This window comes from Leptonotus elevatus, chromosome 11 (genome assembly GCF_054856555.1).
Source record: "Leptonotus elevatus isolate MCC_2025b chromosome 11, RoL_Lele_1.0, whole genome shotgun sequence".
NCBI lineage: Eukaryota > Metazoa > Chordata > Actinopteri > Syngnathiformes > Syngnathidae > Leptonotus > Leptonotus elevatus.
Window position 1 is genome coordinate 15622765 of NC_141249.1, and position 17146 is coordinate 15639910.

General features: G+C 39.5%; 3 protein-coding genes across 3 annotated transcripts; 1 reads left to right on the forward strand and 2 right to left on the reverse strand.

The window, feature by feature from the left end:
• Positions 1 to 1111: 1111 nt before the first annotated feature.
• On the forward strand, positions 1112 to 4855 carry LOC147166018 (ras-related protein Rab-11B-like). The gene is made up of 5 exons (XM_086088653.1): positions 1112 to 1259; positions 3018 to 3213; positions 3295 to 3488; positions 3566 to 3646; positions 4402 to 4855. The coding sequence occupies exons 1-5, from the start codon at positions 1220 to 1222 to the stop codon at positions 4545 to 4547; spliced, it is 657 nt and encodes a 218-aa protein (XP_085944779.1). The 5' UTR covers positions 1112 to 1219; the 3' UTR covers positions 4548 to 4855.
• LOC147166019 (E3 ubiquitin-protein ligase MARCHF2-like) lies at positions 4738 to 10431 on the reverse strand. The gene is made up of 5 exons (XM_086088652.1): positions 10144 to 10431; positions 8076 to 8312; positions 6407 to 6602; positions 5987 to 6196; positions 4738 to 5870 (listed from the first exon to the last, which is right to left on the reverse strand). Exons 2-5 carry the CDS (start codon positions 8258 to 8260, stop codon positions 5715 to 5717), a joined length of 747 nt encoding a protein of 248 aa, XP_085944778.1. The 5' UTR covers positions 8261 to 8312; positions 10144 to 10431; the 3' UTR covers positions 4738 to 5714.
• Positions 10432 to 13072: 2641 nt separating this feature from the next.
• Positions 13073 to 16135, reverse strand: LOC147166020 (ras-related protein Rab-11B-like). Its single transcript, XM_086088285.1, has 5 exons — positions 15999 to 16135; positions 14961 to 15156; positions 14686 to 14879; positions 13822 to 13902; positions 13073 to 13753 (listed from the first exon to the last, which is right to left on the reverse strand). The coding sequence occupies exons 1-5, from the start codon at positions 16036 to 16038 to the stop codon at positions 13608 to 13610; spliced, it is 657 nt and encodes a 218-aa protein (XP_085944411.1). The 5' UTR covers positions 16039 to 16135; the 3' UTR covers positions 13073 to 13607.
• Positions 16136 to 17146: the final 1011 nt, after the last annotated feature.

Consider the following 17146-nt stretch of genomic DNA (forward strand, 5'->3'; position numbering starts at 1 on the left):
TTTTAGACAAAAGCGTAAAGACAGAGAATGCTTGTATGGTTAGAAATACAGCAAGAATTGCATCTTTGAAAGTTATTGCAGCTTATTTCTAGTTTTTGCACTTATTTGCCAAAAAATATTCAGTCAGCATTACATGATTCTGTCATAATATTTAAAAATTAAAAACCTTTTAAAAAGATTTGGTGATAAATTAACTGATTCACTGCCATTGACGGCTATAGACGTCGAAAATTCATTTGAACTATTTCTATTAGTTTAAATTTTGTTTTCCACTTTTGTTAACAACAGTATGAAAACCTATATTTTTTTTACTGTACATTTAGAACAGATATAACATTTGTGATTAATCGTGAGTTAACTATTGAAGTCATGCGATATTAATTACAATTTAAATAATTAATCGTCTGACACTCCTAATTTTTAATAATTTTTTCTTCTTCTTTTTTATTAGAGGCATCAGGCGATTATTTTTTTAAAATTGTAATTAATCACATGACTTCACTAGTTAACTCATAAATAATCACAAATTTTACATCTGTTCTAAATGTACAGTAAAAACAAATGTCTAGGTTTTCATACTCTTGTTAACAAAGGTAGAAAAAAAGTGAAACTAATAAAAAGTTCAAATGAATTTCTTGACGTCTTTAGCCGTCAATGGCAGTGAATGAGTTAATGTAGCACATATCCATTTTTTCCATTTGATTAAATTTGACAAAAATGTTCATTCATCAATTGCAACATGCTTTATCAAATATTTTTACATTTATTTTCTATTTCAGTTGTCAATGCTTTCATGCTCCTGAATTGATTTTCATTAAGTTTTTTAATTTTTCTTCTGCTTCACACATCACATTGATGCTGTTACAACATTGGACATTTGAAATGTTTTTATTTAACTGCAACTAATATTTTAGTTTATGGGAAAACGTAGTGTTTTTATATAACGTACAATTAAAATAAAAGATTGTTCCAAATATATTGCGATTGAAAATGTCTCAATAGTCCTTTTAATCACATAGTGCTGTTACGAAATTGAAAATGTTATACAATAGCTTGATGATGGAGCGTTTGTCCGTTTTGGCAAGGCATGTCATGTGACAATGTGATGTCACTTCATGTTTCCGGCCGCTGACGGAAAGGTGACGTCATTTCATTCCATCCTTGCACCACTTATTGATAGACGGACTGACTGACAGATAGAAAGATCGTCAATGAGAGCATGGCGAACAGAGACGACGAATATGATTTCCTTTTCAAAGGTAAAAAAAAATATATATCGCTTGTCTTTACGGAGCGATATCGGGCGATTAAGCACGCGTGCTAACTAGCATCAGATAGCTGCTAGTGGTAGCGGCTAATGCTAACTAGCTGCTCTGGGGGGTTTCGACCTTTTTAACGCTATTGTCAAACTTGTCATCTCTTACTAACATTATATACCCGACTGCTAACTTCTGAAGTTGTTATATTTGCATAGATCTACAGTGTGTCCCTCTTGTTTTCGCATTTTACACGGGTGTCGTGATGTAGCCCAGCAAGCTTATTTCTAACACTGATTCAATTGCCCAAAACTTTATTTGACCCTTTATGTCTTACATACAAACAGACATAAAATACACAAAACAAGGCCCCAACGATAATCTAGATATATTTTTAGCAATTTGACGTATTTGTTAATTGACACTGATAATGTGTGTGTTGCCTGAGGCAGAAGAAAGCTGAAGGCAAGTTTGCTCTTGCGTTTTCCTGGCAGATGGAAAAACAGAAACTCAAGTTATTTTCCTCACGGGGTTAATTAAGTATGTGTCTACTCTAATATAGGTTCTGAACGATTTAAAAGGAATAATTTTATTGTAGGTATCTTTCTCTCAATTTTGCAATTTTGATTTAATAGGCAATTTTTCCCCCCAAGACCTTGCCATTCACAATAAATTAATCTATTGTATGTGCAATAGGATTTATAGACGACCACTTTACAATAATCCAACGCATGGCTGGACTGGCACAAACCCCCCATCTGGCCAGTATGACAGATGGCCAGTCCAGCCCTGGTCCAACGTAACCCTACTTTCTCTCCAAAATGTCTTGAAGGTTCTTTGTACCCTGAACACATTTATGGCACCCTGTGTCCAATGCAACATAGCAGCACCAGAACATACAGTAATGTTTTGGCTGGTCATACTTTTATTTGATATCATGTTGTTTATGTTTTGTATGCGTCACATTGTACAGTTTGTTGTACAGTGGAACATTTAATGGTCTCATTGGGGAAGGGGGGTGGGGGGGGGGGATACTCCTCTAGGGCTTGGTGATCTGGCCCAAATTTTACATCATGGTGTAAATTGCAAAATGTTATGTATTTAAATACTAGTGGTATTGGTACTTGAGTTGAGTACTGGTATTGATCTGGAAAAAAATAGTATCAAACATCTCTAATAATTTAATAATCATGTCTGAATAGTTTATTTCTGCATTCATAAATAATTAGGGTAGAATTAATTGTCTAAATCTCAAGTTGGAATTCAAAGTAAAAAAAAAATTGTCCTGCTGATATTTTAAACGAAAACTGTACAACTGGCTATAATTTATTCAAATATCTTTACCGATTGAAAGCAAGTCTATTCGAATCTATTAAAATGAAAAGAAAAGAAAACATGCTGAAAGGCATTAAAACAAAGTACAAAGTTGGATTATTATTATTTTTTACTGAAAATGAATATCTGGGTTCAAATTACGCTAAATTTGATGCTAATTTTCATTAGCCTGTCTGTTTCTTCAGATTATATTTTAGCATTAAGCTAGTTGACTTTTGTTTTTGTGCTTAAATATAATGTACAATGTTTAGTTCTATTTTTGTCTTAGGTAAGTAATTTATGCAAGTAGTTGATGCCCATACAAAAAAAAGTTAGTAATTGCCAATTGATGCCACAAAATGGCGGCAAAGCACTATTTGTTTTCTTTTAGACATGACAGACTTGAGCAACCAAAACATAAGACACATTCTTCTTTTTCTTTCACAGTCGTGCTGATCGGAGACTCCGGCGTGGGCAAGAGCAACCTGCTGTCGCGCTTCACCAGAAACGAGTTCAACCTGGAGAGCAAGAGCACCATCGGGGTGGAGTTCGCCACCCGCAGCCTGCAGGTGGACGGCAAGACCATCAAGGCTCAGATTTGGGACACGGCAGGGCAGGAACGCTACCGAGCCATCACCTCGGCGTGAGTATCCCAACACCCCCTCTCCCCCGGTACCTTTTGTTTGCGAGCGACGGAGTTGCTGACCGCGTTTCCCGGCGTCAGGTACTACCGGGGCGCGGTGGGCGCTCTGCTGGTGTACGACATCGCCAAGCACCTGACGTACGAGAACGTGGAGCGCTGGCTGAAGGAGCTGAGGGACCACGCCGACAACAACATCGTCATCATGCTGGTGGGGAACAAGAGCGACCTTCGACACCTCAGGGCCGTGCCCACCGACGAGGCGCGGGCATTCGCCGGTAAATTCACATCAAAAAAATAATAACATGACACCATAGTTAGAAAATAAGTGACTTTGAATCTTCTTCCCGGTTAGAAAAGAACACGCTGTCGTTTATTGAGACATCAGCGCTGGACTCCACGAATGTAGAAGAAGCCTTCAAGAATATTTTAACAGGTGCTGTTTTTTATTTAATGTATTCTAAACATGCATAGCATGTGGTTTACTGATTTCGGGGGTTGACTTGCCAGCTTTAAAGTGTACAGTTACGCAAAGACTGTCACCACTCTAATCACCGCCATTCAAATGACGGTTTGTTGGTAGCCTCGCTTTTTTTTTTTCAGGCATGCGCAAACGTAATGCACACTTCGCTCATTAACTGGTGATGTCATGTGATCAGCCTACCGGAACACAAAAACAATTACGCAAAAACGCCTGTAGAGGGAGACAAAACACCACAAACAAGGCAGCTCCAACAGGTCATGACTTGACATGTTTTTTTTATTTTTATTAAACCCCCAAAATGCACACACAAAACACTGAACCTCCATTGGGCGTTTTTAACAAACAAAAATAAAGACATTCTGGCTAGAAGTTATTTTTTTTTTCTTAATAGCTGAATTTGTATTCAATAATTTAACACCACTATTTACCTGTAGTTTTAGATTCTTTGAAAGTACAAAAGTAATGGTAAAACTAGAAATGTTTTTATAAGATAAAAAAAATATATACAATGGACTACAATTAAAAAAAGAAAGGAAAAAGAAAGGACCCTCTACAGTTAAGTAAATCTGCACTCAAATGATGTAAATGTATTTACAACGGCTAAGAGAAAATACGTAAATATTTGACTTGACCTTTTTTGTATATTTTTTCTTTTGAACAGAGACTGAAGTATAGTTATTTTTGTGTTTGTTTTTGTCGCACTGCAGAAATCTACCGCATCGTCTCGCAGAAGCAGATGGCCGAGCGCAGCGCGCACGACGAGTCGCCGGGCAACAACGTGGTGGACATCAGCGTGCCGCCCACCAGCGATGGCCACAAGGGGCCCAGAGTGCAGTGTTGCCAGAACCAGTGACCTTTATCATCATCATCCTCCACCCAGAGGTCACCTGGGGCAAGCACTTTTTTTTTTCCATCTTCTGTCTTTGAAGAAACACATTGAAGGAGGTGCCGTCACGGAACATTTCAGCGCAGACCAAACCGTCTTAACGGCAGTCGAGCAGTATTAGTGACTCCCCGTTTTCTTTTGCATCATGCCAAATGTATTTATATGTTGTCATTCTGTATTTATTGAACACTTATTGCTTATAGATGTCACTGTTTTGTTTGAAGTTTTCAAGACTGATTGTTTACAATAAAATGATCAAAAGCCAAATGTCTGGAGCTTTGTTAAGTGAGTGCAAATTTTTAAAGGAAAGCATGAAAAATAACCTATAAAATTCTTACGAAAGTATACAAAGGAACACGTCATCAATATAAATACAACCACGCAGCCAGAACATTAACAACATCACTCAACAGTCGTTAATTCGAATAAATAATACAATCCAACACACTGCATGATAAATGAAGTGCAAGCATGGCAAAATGAAATGATACAGAGCTTTAAACAAATGTTATCTTTAAGGTTTTAAGGCCTTGTCAGGATGATGCGTTCAGATAATTAAAAACAATTTGATAATAAATATGATGCTAATCAACCGTGTTCCCAAATGAAGTGCTGTGGCAAGAGGATGTGTGCAGAATTGTGAGGCCGAATTGTGTTTGAAAGACTCCTGGGAAAAGCCAAAATACCCCCTAAAATGGCTGCTTCATAGCAAAATGGTTGACTTTATAGTTCTCACAATAGACTGGAAAAAAAACCTTTGGATTAGTCATTAAATTTTGCCTCCACACAAAAAGACAAATACATTTTTTCTTTTTTTCCTCAATTTAGCATCATCACCCAACTGTCAACACTGGAACCCTGGAAACGGCACAACTTGATTGCAAAATGCCAGACTTGCTGTACTTTTTAGACTTTTTTTTTTCTGTTCTTGCGGGAGAGTTGCCAACCTTCAAGCAGCACGTTTAAGATATTTCCCACACTGCATCGACTGTCCAGTGTTGTATTTTTGCATGGCCTCCGCTGATGCCATCCTCCACCATGTCGCCATTCTTTCCGTGGCAAGTCAACTTCGCAAGAGAGCTAAAAACAACAGTTGGGGGGGGGGGGGGGGGGGGGGCAATCTCACTTTGCTTGTCATACGAGACTGTCGTCAGACATGTTGAGGCGTGTGGCGGACGGCAAGGCACGCGGGGAAGAGACGGCCTCCTTGGCTCTGGGGATGATCAGGCGCACTCGCTGGTCCTTACTCCTCCAGTCAGAGAAAAGCTTACAGTGGAAACGCAGGCACACCTACGCACACACACACACACACACACACACACACACAAAAAAACAGTAAAAATCCAGCTTTAGCTTCATCAGTCAGAAAGTGATTATGGTACCAGAAGTATGAGGATGACGGTTACCATGGTCCAGAGGCTGTAGATGGTGAAGAGGACGAGGGTGAGCGAGATGAGGCCCGTATTCTGCAGCAAGCTGCCGAGCTGAAAGTCGTCCTTGACGCCCTTCAGGCACAACCAGCCCGAGATGGTGGCCAGCGGCGTGACGAACAGGAAGCACACGACGTCGCAGAACAGCAACCTCCTCTCCTCGCGCGAGGCCGGATCGCGCAGCCACTGTCGGGGCATTCAAATACGTTCCGTTATCTGAAAAATAACTCATATAGAATGCACGCAATCATGCATTCAACCCATTTAACATAAACACAGACTGCATTCAGTACTAGTTAACGTAATCCAGACAAACAAACCGCCTTCACATTAAGATCACCAATAGTATAAACTGGCATATTAACGCGACAAATTTTTCGGGCCCAAATTGCTTACCTCGGTGAAAGGCCGGAGTCTGCGTCGGACGTTGAAGCGGGCGTTGCACAGTTCACAGTAGTTGGTGTTGGAGGACGACAGCCAGAGTTCCAGGCAGCTCCTGTGCACCGTGGCCAGCGTGCCGGTGCAGTCGCACGGCGACAGCAGGTCTTCGGCGCTGCCTCCCTCGTGGCAGATGCGACAAATGGGGCCGTCGCTGTGCACACAAACGCAATCACTCAAAAAGAAACTCAAAAAGATGAATGGCGCCACTTTTGCTCTTTTTTTTTTCTTTTTCTTTTTTTTGCCTGTGCTGTCCTCAAAGGGTGAGCAGTTTTACTTTATTTTTTGTTGGTAGTGCTGTCACTAGACAAATCTTTTTCAAATTGATTATTCCATCAAATAATCCAGTTAGTCGCCACCCCACTCAATAATTATTGTTTAGTCCACTAAAGTGAATTGAGTGGATATAAGTACTCATTATTTATTATCTTCTGTACATATGCAATATTAAACACCAACAAAATTAGCCTATGCTAAATGGTAGCAATCGCGATTAGCATCAGCACGCTAACGATTATATTTAAGGCAAACAAACACTAACTACCATTTAGTTCACACCTACATCATTTTATCTACACTACACATGTAATAGTGTCTTAAAAGTCACATACAGATAGATGATGCTTTAACAATAGTCCATGAGTAATCGAGTGGAGTTGCCTGTTAGCTACAATGAGCCACTGATCTGAATATTTGACTGGATAGCCGATAGGCCAAGACTTTTGAAGCCGCGAGGCCGCCATATTGCTCCTCCCAAGAAACTTTCTCGGCATACGATCCTATACATTTACAGTATCGAAATTGGAGAACATTTGAGACAATACTTAGTAGAAACAGCATGATTTAGGATATTTTAAATTTGTTAAACATAAAACAAGAGGACTTTAGACATTTTACAACTTGCCTTAAATACATGTATAAATTATATGCTTAATGATGTTTACAGGAGGGAACTTGTATATTTTTTATTAATAAATTATAACTGTAATTCAACAAAAGATGCCTCTGCCAAATCTAATATTGGGGTCTAAGGAACTGAGCGCTAAAAGAAAAAGGGGGTCTTCAAAGCAGCACATACCGACCACTTAAATTTTGTATTTTTAACTTGTTAAAAAATTGTGACCACCCCATCACAAACCCCCAACCAACCCTTGCCCCTATACTAACTGCCCACGAGCTGTATATGACTAATCTGTACGTACACAGTACAGTAGTCTGCTTGAGAGATGGGAGGAGCAAGATGGCCGCCCTGTTGCATGTATGTATGGGCTATCGGCTATCGTAGCTGCCTTCCAGTCATATATTCAGGTCAGTGGCTACAATGAGCTCAATAGCTTCCTGTCCACCTCGTAAGTCTGCAAAAAAAAAAAAAAAGGCCATGCAGAAACATGTACTGAGGTGCATAGTTCCAGCAGAGCTTCAAGACAGACATTTTTTAGTTGACCTGTTTCGAGCCCATTCCTTTTTTTTTTTTTGTACAGTTTTAATGTAGAGTGGCTGTGAGTCGTTTTAATACATTTATCTTTATTTCACACTTCCATGACCGTAAGAATGTTAAGAATGTGACTTTAAACATTGCCAGTACGGTTCATAGTCTGTCCAGGAGTGTTTTTGTGCTCAAACAAACCTCGGCAGGGTTTTGACCTCGGAGGACAGCGGGTGTCCATCGTGGGCCGTGACCTGCGTCAAGCAATGGCACTCGCTGCCTTCCCCGCCACGGCTGCTTCCTTCCTCCACGTTCGCTTTAACGTCAGTGTCATTTGCACAGTCGCACATGGCGTCGGGCTGGTGGCAGCAACCGCCCGTCGCCATGCTTAAACGGTGCCGGGACAGACGCCGGGTTTGGCCCACGGAGCAGCAGATTCTGAAAATAAAAGACACATTTGCTAAACAAAAAAATAATATAAACGCTGCTTTAAAAAGAACAGCTGAATGATTATGAAAAATTAATTGTTCAGCCCTGCTTTTAAAGTGAAACAATTTGGAGTTTATTTGACACGTGCAGTTTGAGTCCCAACGTATGTTGCTTCGTGATGGGTCCATTGACATGCACTCGCAGAACACCAGCTGTGGCGGAGCGGCAGACTGATAAACAGCTGGCCGTGCCGCGATAACCCCCACAAAAAGATAAGACGCAGACCGATGACGACAACAGCCTCCGTAGAAAAACGTGTTGCTCATAACACAGCAATGCCGTCTAATCCTGTGGATTTAACTGGATGTTGATGTTTTTTAAAGCATGGCAGATGGTGACCAAAAACTGTTGATGTGTGAGGATTTATGAGGATTTGAATCTCTCAATAATATGTTGATGTCAGAAATTAGGTGGATATAAAAAGTCTACACACCCCCCCTTTAATGATTAAAAAAAAATCTAATAAAAAAAAATTCTAGGTTCTGAGAGAAAGCAGCAAAAATGCAATTTTAAGAGGTTACGCACAAAATAATTAATTTCAGTTGATTGTTTATATCACTTCTTCAAAATATATATATTTTTAAATAATTTTGTGGACATGTTACAAGTCACATTACTGGTGGACAAAAGTTTGTTTCATTTTTGTTTAAAAAAAACATTTTGACAGGGTGTGTAGACTTTTTATATCCACTGTACATTAATTGGGCGTTACAAATGTTTTGCTTTAAAGAATATTTGAAAAATACTTTTAGAAGGGCTGTTGCTATTTATACATATATATTGTATATGTCGCAATGCCATGAAAAAGTCACAGGGTTACAAGAAAAAAGTTGAAACTTTTTCAATTAAATAATTGCAGCGGGGCAAGACTAAAGTCATTAAAAAAAAATCATTAGTACAAGAAAAGTCAGAAAATATCGGTTAGTTGCTACTTGAACAAATTTGTAAATTACCAGAATAAGTCAACAATTAAGTTATATTGTTATGAGGAAAAAAGCCATAACGTTAAAAAGAACATATATTATAAAAATGTGTCATGACAATAAAGTTGCAACATTGTGATTTAAAAAAAATAAAGAAAAGAAAAAAGAATCATCATGGAAATGTCATTATGTTAAGAGAAGAAAAAAACTCATAATGTAGTAAAAAGTAAAAAATTGGAACATTGCAAGAATGTGTGTTAATACCTGCATGCTGAACATTATTTCAAATTGACAGCGCACAAACAAACTAAACATGAGTTAGTTAGGCTACTGGCCATTTACTGGTTTGGTCCATAGCATGTTCGAAAATGGGCAAAAATTGTAAAAACAAAACAAACAAAAAAACGTTGTGGAAAAAAACGGTCATTTTATGAGTGGAAAATCCCAATGTTTATCGTTGTAATTAAACATTATTTTTTTTTTACCTTTTCTGTAAATTTAACGGCATTTATTCACACAATGAAGATTAACCAGAACAAAAGCTCTAAAGCTGACCAACCCCCTACAAAAAAAACAAAACATGTTTGTTGTTCTCAAGCCAAACTTCAGTTTCCAAGTCAAAAGAAAGAAACAAGCGCGTTTCTGTTGACAAGCACTTTCATGAAGTCACTATCTGCCGTATACCTATAGCTTTGGTACCGACTATCGCCTGGAACACAGGTGAAACGGTGGATATATTTTTTTTTCATTGCCAACATACAAGGTTAAGATCCAGGAATTAGACAGTGATCGGTCAGTGTAAAAAAATAAAAATAAAAATAAAACAAACTGCAACCTAAACAAGACAACTAACTTACCTTCGCCCTTGTGTGATGACAATTTATGACGGCATCTCTGTTCGTTTCCACCACCCTTTAATTCACAGGGCGTACCTGGAGGAACTTGCGAGCTAGCTTGACAAGTAGTGCGGCCGGTACAGGAAGGCACGCCACGCCGGTGAGCTGCCGGCTCGACTTCCACTTGCTCGGCTGGGGGCAGACAGATGTCGCGGTGACGCGACTTTCATCCAAACTCTTCCTTTGAGACTCACCGGCAGCCGCACACGATGTAAAACGCAATGTTATTAAATCGGACCACGTGACATTTCGGATGACGTCAACGCGCACCGTGATAAGAGATACAGTCAACCCCCGCGTACTCGCGGTTCGGCACTCTCTTAAAAGTCATTTTGACAGAATTTTTATTTTGTCTTGCGTATAATATTGCCTCTTTAGTATTTGGTTCTTTTTTCCCATGTTGTTTTTTAATGTGACTTAGCCCATTATTTAAGTGAGGTAACAATATATTTTTACATCTTTTCGGGGTTACCGTATTTTTTCCCCTTTTTTCCGTGTTAAAGGAAACCGTAACGGAAAACTAATGAGTGTTTATCGGCATTTTTATGAATTGTTTTGGGGGCGTAATCAAATACAGTAATAATTCCACAATGCATTTTAATGGACTTCAATTATATGCATATTTTCTGAATAGCAGGGGTCAACTAATCATTTCATATGGAATTCACCACATCCATAATGTCAAAAATGTAAATATGAATGTTTATCAACTATAAAGTGTGACGTGGAGAACATTTTCCTATTTCAATGAGTGAGAATCCTTCCTCAAGATTACCTAACACAATGTACAATCAATCATCTCAGAGCTTTTACTGTAACTGACAGTAACATGAATCACAATTAAACATAGTTGACCTTTTTTTTGTCTTCCTAATACTCACTTCCTCATGATGAAAAGTATCACTCATCTCACACTCTCCACACTGTCCTCGGCTGACACTGACAGCAGTGCTACTCCTCGGCAAGAGTGTCAAAGCCAGACCTCTAAATCAACAGTCTTTTAAAATATTACAATTATCTGATGGTTTAAGTTACAAGTTGTTTTGGCCTTACAGGTTAGCCGTCTTACACCGAAAGAAATGCAAACCGAAATTGAATATGAAAGAAGTTAATTAGCGTTGTTAACTTACTAAACACTTTCTTTTAATTTTAAGCATTCACCAAATTCTACTAGCTTAGCTATTAGCTAATTCTACTAGTTTAGCCACGAGCTAATTCTATCTTGTATTTGTTAAAAGGAACCCCCGACTGTCATGACAAGTTTGCTTTATATTATTTATTTTTGTTGTTACCAACATAACTATGAAATTCATTTTTCAAAAATCATTACATTTTGTATAAACTTTATTCGGACGTAATTTTATTTACATCGCAACGCATTGGGTCGCCGAGCAAGAAACAGCAATAAAGAAAGCAAGGTAAGCCTCCATAGCGTTCCTAAAGAAAGAACATACGATTGAGAGAGTCACCCTCCCCCACGCCGTGCTGTCGTCATCCGCCAGACGCACTCAAGAGTTTTGATCGTCCCTACAAATGCACATAAAACACTTTTCTAAACATCAAAACAGACCTTGTGTTCTTTTTTTTATAGCTGGGTGGCAAGACTTGCGTCTTTGCTTCATTCACTTTCTAATTCACAGTCCTTTTATCTTTCTCTTCTTCTACTATCATGTCTTTCCTGTCACTAACTATGCATTACCGCCATCAGCTGAACAAAAGCGATTATGAATGAAACCAACGCAGCACTGAAGGTCATTTTGCAATGGGGGTCAAGTATAAACAGATTGACACTTTTCATGTGCCTGACCAGGCCGATTTCACGCGAAAAGATGTCAAAAATGGTGCCACTGCCAGATATTATTTAATATTAATAAAATTAATATTAGTGAGTTCACACAATATATGTAAAAAATGTATTTCTTAATGTGGGCGGGTTTTTTTCCTCCACTGAATAAATGCACTTGAGTTAAAGGTTGGATTTTCTTCTTCTCGTTTTTTTTAATTCTTTATTATTTAGAGAAAAAAAGCAGAATTTATTAGAATATGCATACATACAAGTTTAACTGGGGGGGGAGAAAAAAAAAGAACAATAATACCAATCCTGGGGGTGAGGCGTGCTTCCAACTTGTCCCATCAATATTTGTTTTTCCCAGATTGACTCGGATGAGAGGCAAAACATCGTCTAAGACAACCCAAGCAGTCCAGTTGCGATCGACTGAATGCCCTGAGAAAGACATGACCTGCATGAACAAGAATGTCCGCAAGCAACATTTCATAAAGTTGTGTCGTTTCCGTTATCCATACTCACATTTTTGTCACAAGAGTGTCACTTGGCACTCTACTGCAGACAGTCCGTTGTATAAAATAAATTTAAAAAAGAACGAGGCGCATCGAAACAATCATTATCGATTAAGCATTTTAATTTTTCAGCATGGGAATTAAGGTACGAATAATAATTATGTGAAATTAAAGTGAACTTTATTAATCAATTTGGATCTCTGTGTTTGCCCAACAGTAAATCCACTCCTGGTTGGCTGTTACACACATTTGCTCTCACCATAAAAAAAAGTTCGGGTAGTTTTTGATAAAAATTATTTTTGTTTTCTTCCTGCTAACCTTCTCCCACTCTTTTCATTTTACAGTGTACCAGCACTCAAATCGGGAATTATTAACATAACATAAAATACCAACCATGCCAAATGTTCGTGAATTATTTTCCCAAGTTCCAGCAGGTAGCATTTTATTAAAAAAAAAAAAAAGATAATTTTGTGTCACAGCAACAAGCAACAGTTTCTGTAAACGACGCCACTTTTGTCGACTGCTACTCCCAGTGTTACTTCCCACACAATTTTGCTGGGAAGCACCGAATGACGAAGATTCAGCTCCAAAATTACGTTTGTCATTAGCTTTATTGACGCATCTGCAATTTTCACAAGAAATATCTGACACACACAAATCACGCACATCCTTCCCTGCACTGCTAAAACACTTACTGGATGTTGCTCAAGAGAGCGGGTGAATCATTTTACCATTGAAATGTTGCCAGACAATGGAATCGATGTGGGGGGGAAAAACATTGAAATGATTGGACTCTAAAAGTGTGCTAGCCAGTCTTTAGCAACATTAACTCACTCACGTTTGATTTATAGAAGCTTGAAATGCAGCATGTATCTCGCTTTGGTGTGTGTGCGCGTGTTCAAAACGGTTTCACGTTCATACTTGTGAGTCAAGACAGTCACGGCCGCTCTGCTTCCGGGCATCGTGTCTGCTCTGAGACGGGGAGTAGAAATCCACATTTCCAATGTCTGGGAATCATGAAAGTTCTCGCATCCCCTCGCCGCCGCTCTCGACGCGACTGGGTCAATGGGAACGGGAATGAAGTCAAAGTAAGGTGGGGGGGGAGAGAAGAAAAAAAAGAAGAGCGTTCACAAGCTCTGGCAGCACGCCATTTTGTTGCCCCTCTGTCCGTCGGTGGTGGGCGGCATGCGGATGTCCACCACGTTGTTACCCGGGGAGTCGTCGTGTGCCGATCTGTCCGATATTTGCTTCTGGGACACGATGCGGTAGATTTCTGACAAGGGTGGAAAAAAAAGTGAGGAATACCATTCGCGGGTTAAAAAAAAACCCTCTCTTGTTTACCTGTGAGGATGTTCTTGAAGGCTTCTTCCACATTTGTGGAGTCCAAGGCGGAGGTCTCGATGAATGACAGCGTGTTCTTTTCTGTCATGTAAAGAGCGCCACTGTGATTCGTGTTATCCTACTACAAACAAACTTGCGCCTTGAAAGAATGTTTTCATGACATTATTTTTCAAACACTAACTTTTAACATATATTAATGCTGCATTCGAGGATGGTCGGATATACCCCCCCCCCCCCCACCCCAGCTCCAACCTGAAAGTGTTCGAGCCAAAAGTAAACAACCAAAATGGCGGATAGTGATAAATTGTTTTTTATTTTGGTCCTCAAAACAAATTTTTACCTCCGGCAAACTTGCATTTCGCAATTTTGCTTCATTTATTGTTTTTTTAAAATCTTATTTCGTAAGCGTTCCATACGGTTCAGTAGTTCACCGTATTCTTGCCGGGAGATAGCAGCATTCTGTCACGTACGTTGTGTTACGTGACTATATTTACAAATGTAGAAAGCTATCTAGTTTTATACTCGAGTAAATTGTGTTTACCCCCCCACCCCTATTTAATTTCATGCATTCTTTTTTTTTTATAATTTCAAATTTTGAGTTTCTTTGAGGCATGCACACATACGTTCTTCTGCCACGTGAGATAGCTTTCACTTTTTTATTTTATAAATTTGATTCGGTCCTAAATGAGCTTACATACTTATTTATAGCCTTTCAAAAAAAATTTTTTTTTAAATATTTTTTTACATTAATATTTTTAACGGCGCCGTAAATGACACTCTTTGGACCTCATCTCCAGGATAAAAATCTCCAAAGGGTCGATGGTACAGTAGAAGAATGACATGAACTATGGCGTCATTGTTTACCTGAAAATGCCCGCGCCTCGTCGGTGGGCACGGCCCTGAGGTGTCGAAGGTCGCTCTTGTTCCCCACCAGCATGATGACGATGTTGTTGTCGGCGTGGTCCCTCAGCTCCTTCAGCCAGCGCTCCACGTTCTCGTACGTCAGGTGCTTGGCGATGTCGTACACCAGCAGAGCGCCCACCGCGCCCCGGTAGTACCTGACGCCGGGAAACGCGGTCAGCAACTCCGTCGCTCGCAAACAAAAGGTACCGGGGGAGAGGGGGTGTTGGGATACTCACGCCGAGGTGATGGCTCGGTAGCGTTCCTGCCCTGCCGTGTCCCAAATCTGAGCCTTGATGGTCTTGCCGTCCACCTGCAGGCTGCGGGTGGCGAACTCCACCCCGATGGTGCTCTTGCTCTCCAGGTTGAACTCGTTTCTGGTGAAGCGCGACAGCAGGTTGCTCTTGCCCACGCCGGAGTCTCCGATCAGCACGACTGTAAGCAACCAAACCCAGAGTTATACAAGTGAGAAATTAATATAATGGCGGTTATGCGGAAGCGTTCAGCTAACAGACTGATTCACTTCCAGCGCTTCACTCAGCCTCGGCAGTAAACATCGGAGATCTGGGAAATTGCACTTTTTTTTTGATACACACGATTGCTACAGGACTTGCCAAAATGACCGGGTCGGATGTCCATCAACTGAGCAGCATTGAATGTGTGTATGCAACGTGTGTTGGTTTTATGCAACAAACTCTTTTATTTGGTTTGTGAATAGGTTTTACATTTACAGTTGACTTTATCACTTCAATCATACTTCCTCGGAACAATTACTACTTTCCTGTTAGATGAATTTGTGAATAGTAAACTATGAATAGGTGGGTGTTCACTGTATACATCTTAACTTTTCGAATGATTTTGTTATGAAGCTTTATGATTACATTTAGGATATATATATATTTTTTTGACTGTACTGTTCACTACTAAAACGTCTGTTTTGCCAGATTAGTGACGTCACGCAGGGTGCCTACTTCTCCGGCTGTTGATGCAGTAGCGTCCATGTTAGCTAGCTACTTAACACTGTAGCTTGTTTCGCTAACCGCTTGAGTCCACGGTCTCTAAAGCAATATTAGTCAAAGGATGACCAATGAATATTACGTTAACAAGACATTAAGTACAGTATTTCTTGTTTCTAACGTTGGGCAACTTGTGTGTTTCGGTTCCCCAGGGAGCTAACTTTAGCATTACCGTTGTTTTGTGTTACTTCCTTGTGTTATGGGCTAATAACGACCGCCAGCATCCAACGTTGCTGATCGCCTGCTCCCGGATGGCCTTACCTTTGAATAAATAATCGTACTCATCATCTCGGTTTCCCATTTTTTTCCTGTGGAGATTCGGGTCTGACTGTTACTTTTCCAGATATTGCCCAACAGCAGACAAACTCCGCCTTCAAGCAGGAAAATGGGTGCGTCACTGCACGAGGCCGTGAGTTTTGACCAATTAAAATCGGGACGTGTGTGATTGGCAGCTATGTCGGCGAATCGGCTGCTCGTAAAGCAGTCACGGGACGAATCCATCTAGGATGACGCCATTGCGATGAACCCACGCCCCACCTCATATTACATTCGATTTTATTGTTCCTTCATTTTTTTTATCCCGTTTATCGTAAATATATTAGATTGCATTACATTACATTACATACAAATATATTCTATAAGCGATATATATAATATTTAATTTTTTGTTACTTTGGCTTTTGTACATAGAAATTGTTTCGACAAATGCATCATAATATTTAGAAATTACTGAATAAATTAAAGCTGTTTTGGTTTGTTAAGATAATTGGCGCTGTGCTTTTGCAATAAATGAAACGAAACATTTGTTTTGGAATAAATTACAAGTACAATAAATACAATATCAATTTCATTTCTTAGTTTATACTGTACTTTTGTAATAGATGATCATAGATCATATTTTCTAGTACAAATGTACTAATATATTTATGATATCACAGCACTCCAAATGGTTACCGGTAACATTAAAATAAATGATGCCATCATGTTCACTCCCACCACATCATGACCAACCAGCAAGCATTCATGTGGTTTTGGTCAGATGGGGAAGTACTCTGCCCCTTTTCCTGACTGGATGACGTTATCATAATCCATCAGTATTTTCTTGTTTAGAGAAATAGGTGGATTCATATCTTCTTTAGAATAGCCCCCGAGGAACAGGATTGCAAAATGGCTATTTATTTTCTATTGGTTGAAACATCAACAATTACTATAACCTGTTCCATCTCTCATTCCGCCTTCATTTTCCCAAATTTTCAAAGAAATCACCACCACTCAAATCCAATTGTTTCCTGCACAGTAATGAAACTGCATCTGATCAAAATCAACAATGACCTTCTTATTGCAGCTGTCTCTGGTTCCTGCATTGGCATCGCCTACAACACCTTAGGCTGGCTCCGCTCAAACTTCAA